Source organism: Alligator sinensis, unplaced genomic scaffold (genome assembly GCF_000455745.1).
Source record: "Alligator sinensis unplaced genomic scaffold, ASM45574v1 scaffold1295_1, whole genome shotgun sequence".
NCBI classification, from domain to species: domain Eukaryota; kingdom Metazoa; phylum Chordata; order Crocodylia; family Alligatoridae; genus Alligator; species Alligator sinensis.
This window is the reverse complement of record NW_005841880.1, coordinates 108,408-118,132: the sequence shown is the minus strand read 5'-3', so window position 1 is coordinate 118,132 and position 9,725 is coordinate 108,408. Positions and strand designations below refer to the sequence as shown.

The 9,725-nt window shown below is 64.8% G+C and overlaps 2 protein-coding genes across 2 annotated transcripts in view; both read right to left on the bottom strand.

Annotated features, from left to right (window-relative positions):
• CILP2 (cartilage intermediate layer protein 2) overlaps window positions 1-4,894 on the bottom strand; it is a 26,641-nt gene extending 21,747 nt beyond the window's left edge. Inside the window, exons 1-2 of the mRNA XM_025196551.1 lie at window positions 4,730-4,894; window positions 2,212-2,313 (exon numbers count right to left, since the gene is read on the bottom strand). Of these exons, the coding sequence (XP_025052336.1) occupies window positions 2,212-2,313; window positions 4,730-4,790 (163 nt within the window). The 5' untranslated portion in view covers window positions 4,791-4,894. The remainder of the gene's footprint in view (window positions 1-2,211; window positions 2,314-4,729) is intronic.
• An 816-nt stretch (window positions 4,895-5,710) lies between these two features.
• Window positions 5,711-9,725, bottom strand: part of YJEFN3 (YjeF N-terminal domain containing 3) — an 8,148-nt gene continuing 4,133 nt past the window's right edge. Inside the window, exons 4-7 of the mRNA XM_025196339.1 lie at window positions 9,256-9,366; window positions 8,897-9,010; window positions 7,132-7,282; window positions 5,711-6,461 (exon numbers count right to left, since the gene is read on the bottom strand). Of these exons, the coding sequence (XP_025052124.1) occupies window positions 6,262-6,461; window positions 7,132-7,282; window positions 8,897-9,010; window positions 9,256-9,366 (576 nt within the window). The 3' untranslated portion in view covers window positions 5,711-6,261. The remainder of the gene's footprint in view (window positions 6,462-7,131; window positions 7,283-8,896; window positions 9,011-9,255; window positions 9,367-9,725) is intronic.

The window sequence follows — 9,725 nt, the reverse complement described above, 5'->3', positions numbered from 1 at the left end:
ACCTAAGGGGCCTCCTCGGCATAATTCAGACCCACCCCTCAATAAGTCTCCCACACCGGTCACAAGGAGAACTTTATTGATTACAGGGGTGTGGTGGAAACAGGGTAAAAGGTAGAGCAGTATCATGGAAATATCAGAGGGATCCCATAGAGCAAACCAGGGTGGCTGAGGTAGCCGTTTGATCTCGCATCTGAGTTACTGTAAGCTAAATATCTAGTCTAGTCTCGAGTAGGTTACTCACTCGCATCGTCCAGAGGTGGCTGGAGTTTCCTCCGGAGGCAGGGCACTCTGAGCATGCGGTGATGAGGAGAGAGCCCGGTTCAGATGGTGAAGCTCCTCTCCCAGGTTCAGATTCACCTGGATGACCGCATGACTAAAGGCTCCTTCTTCCTGGCCCGGGCCTTTGAATAACCTCCCTGACCTCAGCTGCCCGGTCCAATCGAAGCTGCCAGTGCTGGCCACAAGCCGACCAATTTAAAAAGCATCACTGGCTACCTGGGCCGGTGAGCGGGGCCTCCCCCCGCACCAGAGCATCTGCCTCCCAGGCCCCAGGCTTTTGTCATGTAGACAGGGGGAAGATCCCCGCCCCGAGGGATTCAACACCAGCCTCCCAGGCTGGCAGAGTCAGATGTCTGGAGAGGGGCACCGACGGTGGCGTTTCTGCCACAGGGACCACTTAAATTTCCTAGAAGCGGTGATGCTTGGGGGTACCCCAGTGACAACAGCTGTCCGGCATACAACGGCTATGTTTGCGTGCCGTGGCGTCCCAAGAGCTGGAATTACTGGCGATGGGCTGCAGTTCAAACCAAGGGATTTTGAGGCTTTGCTCAAGTGTATCACTAGCGTCGTGAGACCGTCCACCCCCAAACCTCCTCAGTGCAACGGACTGGCACAACGTGAAGAACCTGCTTAACAAAGCGAGGGGGGAAGACGATGTCTGCTTGGCACCACCCCGCGACGGCCCTGCGATGCGGAGAGTCGCACACGGGACTTCACTACAACATGAGTATAGAAACTCAGCTCCCTGACACGGGTCCAAAATGAAGGATGCCAAATCATCCGGGATGATGCGGGAAGGACCGGGCAAGCACCGTCAGATGCAGAGTTGCCGCAAAGGGGTAAGACCTCTGCCACCGTCGAGTGTGATGCAGCGCAAGCTTGGCCAGATGGACGCTGGCCGGTTAAAGCTATGCTAGCCAAAAAGGAGGCACCTTGATAACAAATGAAGGCCAAATGTGAAGAAGGCGTCACAAGCATCTGCTCAAAATCCCTGACAATGATGTGAACAAAACTGGAAGATTGACACCGGCTGACGCTCTTTACAAGACCCACAACCTGACCGTGGGGACATCGAAATATGGGCAAGGATAAAGGGGGCTGGTGATATCCAGTTAAGCTGGAAGATTGCTGACCTGGCCAAAGAGATCGATGGGGACATGGCAGTCCGAGTCTGCGGGGGTGGCTGCTGTCCGAAAAGCATTCGTTCAGTCACCCAAGGAACCTCGTCTGCCTTCGTTCAGTGTGGCACTTTGTAAAAAGGGGAAGGCGTGACACGGGGAAGGTGCTCCCGGGAGGCTGGCTGGGGCTGGCGTGGCAGACCCCTGACCATGGCGAGACCATTGCCTCTGCACTGCGTGTCGCTCTGTATGGATGTTCCTGGATAAAACAGCCATTGCAGACCTCCAGCCTCATCAAGTCTCTCGCCCCCCGGCCCAGGCTGCAGCAAACGGGGATGGCCCTGCACCCGTCCCAGCCGGGCAGGTCTGCTGGGGACATCCCTGGGGCCCATGCTGGTATTGGATCAGGGTGCTTTTAATTCTTGCCGGACCCCGCAGCACTCTGGGGTCCCGGTCTCGAGATGCAAATGCAGCTCAAGCGATGCATTCAGACAGCTCTTCCAGGGCCCCTTGCAGCACGGACGGCCCCAGGGGGTGGTGTCCACGTGGGCACCCCACGTGCAGGGAGCGGTGGGGGCTTTGCACTGGGGCAGGGGCTGTCCCCGCGGACAGGGAGCCCCCAAGGGTTTCAGAGCTGGGTTTTAAGTTCAATTATTTAAATACATAAAGGTTAAATTGAGAGGGGCAGTGGTGGGAGGGAGCTGGTGCCTCGGTGCCCGCTCGCTCCCCTGGCCAGGATGCCTAGCGACTCCATAGCGGGGCCAGGCCTGGACCCGCCGCATCGTGCCAGCATCTCCGACGTGTGGGGGGTTACCTGCTGTGTCCACGTCAGGACTAGTCCCGTTGGGCACCTTTTTCCTGCGCTTTCCCGGTGGCTTGGTCTTGGCCAGGCGAGAATCGTTCTCCTCGGGCTCTGCTGGAGGAAGTGGAGGGCAAAAGCATCGGATGTTTGCCCCGTGCTGCACCCTGCCCCCCTTCCCCGCTCCCCCTCCCAAAAGCTGATCACCGGGAGAGAAGGGCCTGGCCTTTGGGGCTTTATCAAGCCAGGAGCACAACTGCTAAGCCTCTAAATAAAAGCAGGGCTTGGGGAGACGTGATTGCAGGCGCAACGCTCAAATCCGGACCAGCGATTGCATCCGTAGCATGAACCGGCCAGCCCCAGCCCCCTGAGGGCTCAGCCGCAGCGGGCTGAGAAGAGCTACAGAAAGGTCAATGGGCAACCCGGTGGCACGTGAAATCCAGTGCTAAAAAGTGCAAAGTGATGCACGTGGGGTGGGAAATAACCTCAGATGGATGTACCCGATGCTGGGCTCTACGGGAACAGTTACTGCACAGGGAAGAGCTCTGGGAGGCATCATGGACCCTTGGCTAAAGCCATCAGCTCGGCGTTGGGCAGCCGGCAGGCGCGGGGGGAGTTGCCCAGGAGGGAATTGCAAACAAAACGGAAACTCTCATTCTCCCCCTTCGTAAATCCCTGGTGCAGCCGCCCCCCGGATACTGTGCGCGGCTTGGGTCCCCGCCCCTCAAAACGAGGACAGAAGAGCTGGGAAAGGTGCACGGAAAGGGGTTGGACCAGGTCTTGGAGGGAAGGCTGAATGCGGTCCATGGAGGGTCCAGGGGACGAGCTGCATGGAAAGGGATGGAGCCTTGCCCAGTCTCTCTCGGGGCACGAGGACTAGCCCGGCGCCCGGTCACGGAAACCCTTTGCAGGGGGGCGCGAAACAGAGAACACCTTATCCTAACCCAAAAGCAGAAAACCTCCCTGCTTGCACCCCCTGAGCTCTCCCGGCAGCCTCAAACCTACCTGCCCCAAACCTCCTGACCTACCTGCCCCAAACCTACCCTGAAGAAGTTGGGAAAACTCTTGACTTGGGACCAGCTGGAGAGAGGGAGCGGGGCGGCCAGGCTGGGGCTGACCTCGGTGCCCCAGGGCTGCTGTGCTTGGACCGGGCAGTCCTGGGGTGCCCCTGAACACAGCTCCCCGGTGGCAAAGCAGCAGGGAAACTGCCTTCAAATGTGGGCAGGGTCACAGGGCAAAATAAGCCGAGAAGGTGAGAGCCTGGAGCAGGATAAGCGTCCGCCCCTGGGTTGTGCGCACAGGTCTCCTCCCGTAGGAGTCTGCTGCAAAGAGGATGGTGTGGAAAGTCGTATGCATGCAAAAATATGACATGCAAATAGCATGGCCTGCAAAAACTGAGGGGTCTTTGCATGTGAGGGGGCAACGAGAAGGGATGGGGAGTAGGGGAATGTGGATGTGAAGAGCACATGGGAAGGTCGGGCTGGCAGGGTCCTCAGGGCCCACGTCTAGGCAGGATCAGCCCGGCCACGTCTCTGTCCCGCTTGCTCCTGAAAATTTCCAGCGGTGGAAATGCCAGAGCCTCCTTGGGCAGCCTGTTCCCGAGCTCGGCCCCCCTCGGAGCGGGGAAGTCCTTCCTCGCCTCCGTCCTCTGCCTCCCTGCTGCAGCTTGAGGCCCCTGCGCCTAGTCCCGTCCCCTCTGCCCGTCTGCATCCCCTCTGTCACCCCAGTTTGGGTATTGGAGGTCTGCGATCAAATCCCCCCTCGCTCTTCTCTTGTCCGGACTAAATAACCTCAGCTCGCCCAGCTTGTCCTCGCGTTTCCGTGCACGGACCACCAGCATCCCACCCCCCTCCACAAAAGGGCACAGGGGAGGGCAAGGAAGCCCCCCCGTGACCTGTCTGAGCTTCGGGGCGGCCTGTCACCAGGGTCTCTGGGCTGCTCTCAGTGCCAGGTGCAATGCCAGTGCCCTGCTAGCTTTCGCCTTGCCCGGGGGACTGCTCCCTGCAGCCTGGCCCGCGAGCGGTGGAGGGCAGGTTTTGCACCCACGGATCTGCCCGTTAGCCCCTGGGTGCCGGGGGAGGGCAAGTGACTCTTCCCAGGCCAGGTCCCCGGCCCGGACACTGGACCCAGGCGCTCTTTGAGGCTCCCCAGGGTGGGGGGTCCCAGATGGTTTCCAGGTGCGGCAGCCGGGGGCCGGTGCAGAGCACCCCGGGGGCCGGAGCCCTGGCAGGGACGTCGGCTGGCCGCAGCTCCTTGCACCGCGAGGATCCCTTGGAGCCAGCAAACATCTGGCCTTGTTTTATAGCCCCCGTCTGCTCCCGGACACTGCGTGTGGTGCTGGAAACGCTCGCCCTCGCTGCACGCCACCCCTCGCTCCAGCACCGGGGGCCGGGGAGCACAGCACCCTGGGGTCCGCAGCCAGACAGCCGCGTGCAGCCCCGAGCGCGGGGGGTCTGCAGCTGGAGTCCCGCGTCCCCCTCCAGCCCGAAGCGGGAGCAGGAGGCAGGTCCCGCTGGGCGTCAGGAAACCTTACCTCGAGCCCCGGCACAGTGCAGCGCAGCCAGGAACAGCAGGGCAGGCGCCAGGGCCCCCATCTCGCCTGCCCCGGGGTCTCGGCGCACGGCGCAGGACAGGTCCCACCCGTGGCCTGGCCTGGCCTCGTCTCCCCTTCCTCGGCCCGGCTCCGTGCGGTCCCGCAGCAGGTTGATGGGGAACTGGAAAGTCCCAGGCACTGCAGGTCTATATAGGAGGCCTTTCCCTGGCTCGCTCCCCCATTGGTTTGTGCCGGGAGCCGCCAGAAATAGGACGGGAGCTGTTGGGGTTTGGGCTGGAGGGATGTCAAGAGGAAAAGCAGCCCAGCTGGGAGGCGAGGCGAGGCGAGGCGAGGCGCTGCCCCGCGCGGGGGAGGGGGGAGCCGTGTTTGTGCAAAGCTGCTAAACTTGGATGCGCTCGGGAATGCGGAGGAGAGGAGGGGAGAGCCTGCCATGAGCTCGCGGTGCCGGTGCCAGGCTGGCTCCGGGGAAGCGCCGCAGGAAGGGGGTCGGGCGCTCGGGAGCAACCCCAGCCCCGCTCCTTTGTCAGCAGAGGGGACGGCTCCAGCGGCAGCTGGAGGGGCGCGGGATCTGGCCCCGGGGGTGCTCAGCACGACCTGGCTGGCAGACCACCCCTTCCCCCTTTCTAAGGCTGGAGTCTTTCCGGGTCTCAGATTATTTCAGCGTCCAGCAATGCATGTCCTGTGTGAGTTAGAGCCGCCCAGGGGCTGCTCTCGCTTGTGCCGTCCGTGTCCGGCCTGTCGGGCCCCGGAGCCCAGCTCTGCCACCCCAGGCTGGGGCAACCCCATGTCCTCGCACCCCCAGCCAGGAGTTTTCTAACCCATCACAGGGTGAGGAAAGGGCAGAGACCTGCTTGCACGGGGCTGGAAGCGCTAGCAATGCGCTGTCTGGCAGGCCGCGTCTGGCACTCGCCCCCCGCCACCTCCAAGGACCCAATGAACACCCCACACCGGGCAGACGGTGCCAGGCCCTCTTTATTTGCGTGTGAGCGACAGCTCGAGCACTCGTGGGCCTGACGGCGCGGTCCCCGGAGGCCGACCCTCTGCAAGCAGGCGGCTCAGCTCCCTCCCGGGGATGGGCACTGCCCTGCCTGCTCGAGAAGGGTGGCCCCCGCCTCTCAGCGTCCTGCTCCCCGCCCTGCCGCCCCGGCATGCCGGACCCCAGCCAGCAAGGTGCCACGGCGGAGAGCGGAGGCGAAGTCATCGGCACCGATTTGAAAAGCTGCCACCGAGCTGCAGGGCCGGGGGGGCCCGGGCAAGTGGCAGCTGCTCCTGTCCTCCCCTCTCCCCCCTGCCCCAGCTCCTCCAGCTACAGCAGCGGGGACTCGCCCCATGGACAGCACCGACCTGCACGCACGGCGCGGGGAAATGGGCGGCCTGACCCGGAGGGCCCTGGGCTGAGCTGGGCTTGGGGAGGGTTGTGCCAGGCCCACGGTGCCGGTGGGTCACGCTGTGAGCTGGGCAGATGCCTGCCTGCTCCTTCCGCGTCCCTGATGCCACCCCGAAGCATCTCCCTAAAGGGAGACCACGCACTCGGTGCCCGGGTACTCGGGCAGGTTGAGCTCGAACTTCTTCTGGACGTCGTAGGGGAGGAAGCGGCCGGCCACGAAGTGGTGCCGGCCCAGGAAGCGGGCGGCGCACAGCTTGGGCGCGGCCAGCGACACCAGCACGTCGGGGCTGATGCCCTCGCTGCTCCCGGACTCCGCGTCCCAGCCTGCGGCAGCAAGAGAGAGGAGGCGTCAGGGAGGAGGGGACACGCCCGGGACGCAGCGCGGCTCCTGGCTCCCTGGCCCCGACCCTGCGCGCCCCTGCCTCGCCATGACAAGTCTCTGGGGCTCCAGCCCTGGTGCCAAGCGCCCCGGCGATCGAATGCTGAGCTCTGGCTGGGTTTGCCAGGACCAGGGTGGTGCCCCCAAAATGCGGCTGCTTCTCGGGTGGGACTTGGCAGCTCCGGAGCAACACCTCCACGGGGGAAGGAGGGGGCATTTACACCGGGGCCGGGGTGGGTTCCTCCTGTTTGCTCTTCCCGGGGCCGGGGTGGGTTCCTTCGGTGCACGCTGATGGCAATCCCAGGCCTGGCCCCAGACACCGATGTGTTTTTAAATGACATCATGTCTCGGTTCGGGGAGCGTGTTATTTATTAGCAGTGCCCTGAACGTGTCCTGAGACGGCTACTGTCCCCGGGAGAGGCAAGGGGCAGCAGCTGGTGGCGATGGGGGGACTGGCCCTGGGTGGAGGGCCCTCAAGCCCAGGTGGCAGGGGGCAAGGAGGGAGGCCTTAACCATGTCAGAGCCAAGCGCCAGTGCTGCTTTCGACTTGCCCCGTCGCGCAGGGCTGGCCGGTGCGGCGAGGACCTGCCCTTGTGCCCTCCCGGGGGGCCTGACCTGAGGGCACGTCCAGGCTGACGATGGGGATGCGGATCTGCTTCAGGGTGGCCAGGATGCCGGTGTAGGGCTCCTTCATCTCCCCCGGCTCGGCGTCCACGCCCAGGATGGCGTCGATCACCACGTTGTAAGCATCGTTGATCAGCTGGACCTGGAGGGGGCGAGACCCCGTCAGCCGCCCTGTACCCCCGCATCCGTCGGAGCCCAGCCCGCGGGCACCGCCTCGGCCCCTGGCCCTGCACCCCAGCGCCGCGTGCTGCTCCCCTGGGCACCCCGCGTCGTGGGCTGGGCTGGGAGGGGGGTCCGAATAACACCCCAGGCACCCCGGGTGCTGGGAGCATTCACCAAGTCCACAGCACAGGTTTTCTTAAAATATATCTCGTATTCCAGGTCAAATTTAGCCAAAGCCACTTCACATTGTCTCGATTTGAGCAGAAGTTCAATTGTTCCAACAACCCCCTCGACGGAGCAGGCGGCGCTCAGTCCTCCCAAGCCCCGTGCGCGGCGCTGCAGCCGGCGAGCATCCTCCACCCCGACCCTCACCCTGGGACTGCAGATGCTCCCGCACCCATTGCCAGGCAACCTACGTGCAGCCCCAAGCCCGGAGGTGCCCCCCGAGACTACAGGCGAGCATCCTCCATCCCAGACTCTTTATTGTGGGACTTCAGAGACTCCCCGGACCGGATTTTAGCCCACGGGTGCTACTACCAGCCACCTGCCAGCAAACACAAGCAGCGAGCCGGCAACAGCAGGGACGCTCGCATGCCCGTTGCCTCTCGGCACAGCGGGCACAGGGGGAGGCGACAGGAGGAGAGCACGTGGTTGTAGCTCGTGCACGGCCGGCCGGCAAGGGGAACGGAGCACGAGCTCCCATCTCGGCCCGCTGGGGTTGTCTTCCAGCGGCCTCCTGCGAGGGCTCTTGCTCAGGCCAGAGGCAGGCCCTGGAGGGGCAGGTGTCTTCTCCCACGGGAAGCTGCAGCCGAAGCAGCTCGTGCCCAGGCCACGCCAGGCAGCGGCTGCAGCGGTGGAGGGTAGCAAGGGTCTGCCCTCGAGGCACGTCCGTCCCGAGCCCTCCGGCCAGCACCACCGGGCGCATTGCTCGCAGCCCGGCGTGTTTGATCTCCGCCTCGCAGAGTCTCCGCGGGGCGCGGTGCCAGGGCTCGCTCCGACGCTGGGCTCGGGGAACAAAAGGCTTTTCAAGCCTGGCCCGCGAGCTGCGGTGCGCCGGAGCCGGCCGGGACAGTGAGCTGAGGTCACATTCCTCCGAGGAAGGCCAAGGTTTCCACCGAAAAGAGAGGAGGGGGTGGCCGGGCCCCCGCGGGGTGGCAGCCGCGGGAATGCCTTTTGCAGGGCCCAGCCCGCCGGGTGTACTCCCTGTGGGGGGCCGGAGCCGATGACGCGCTCGGCTTGGACTGCTTGGAATCCTGCTGCTCGGATCCGATGCCCGGAAAAAAGCCATCAGCCTTCACACCCCGAGCCCAAATGCAGCCCCCGGCGCCCCCCGCCCGCGCCCAGGGGAGTCCGGCCTCCAGGAGCGGCACCGTTTGCAGGCAGAGCACTGCCTGACCCGAGCCCCTGCCCCGCTTCGATGCTGATGCTCGAGCTTGAAACCCCTGCCCCGCAAAGCACCCGAGACCTGCTGAGCCCCGGCCTGGCCCGGCCCCGGCTCCTGTGGCTGGACGTGAGAGTCTGGACGAGGCCGGTCTCCCCGTGGGGGTGGCAGGGGAGCGAGCTGCGCCCACCTGCGCGCCACGGCACCGCTCACCTCGGTCGGCAGGTAGGACAGGAAGGGGATGTCCATTTTCTGACACTGGGTGGTGAAGTCCTGGTACACGGGGGTCGGGGACCGCTTGGGGTAGAAGATGGTCGGCTCGTACTCCTGCAAGTGGAAGGGAGGATGCAGAGCATGGGCCCCCCCAAACCCAGCGCCCTTCTCCCGCCCGCCCTTGAGCTGCTCCCTGCCGCTGGCCGAAATCCGGACCCGGCTCCAGCCGAGCGGATCGGATCGGGCCCCCTTGACCGGGGTGGGTGCCGCGGGGCTCAGCACCGGGCACAGGAAGGGCCCAGAGCGCCACGGCGCCGAGCTGAGCCCGAGCCTGAGCCGGGGGCGAGGGGGGTACTCACAAAGACCCGCAGGTGCCGGGCGCACACCAAGCCGATGGCGCCGTTCTTCTCCGGTCCGCACACCACCAGCACCGTGGGCTGCTTCCTGGGCAGCGCGGCCAGGGGGAAGGCCTGCGAGCAGACAGAGGGGTCAGGGGCTCCTGTTTGCACATGCGTGTGCTCCGGTCCACTCGGCGAGACCCTGCCAGGCCCCCCTGGGCTCTTCATCCGAAGAGCTGCTCAGTCTGCACGGGGAACCGTGTCCCCTTCTGCAGTGAAGGTGGCCGTGGCTCAGCACCCTGCAGTCTGGGACGGGACGTGGCGCGACGGGGCTGGGGCCGGGGCATCCCCCCCACCCCCGTGACACCCTGCTGCTCCTGTGCGCTACGGCCGCGGAGGCCCCGGGGCTCGAGGCTGCTCGGCGCCAGCTGCAAGGCAGCGACCTGGGAGACCGGCGCCCTGGGAAGCTGCCCCCGTGCACCACCACAGGG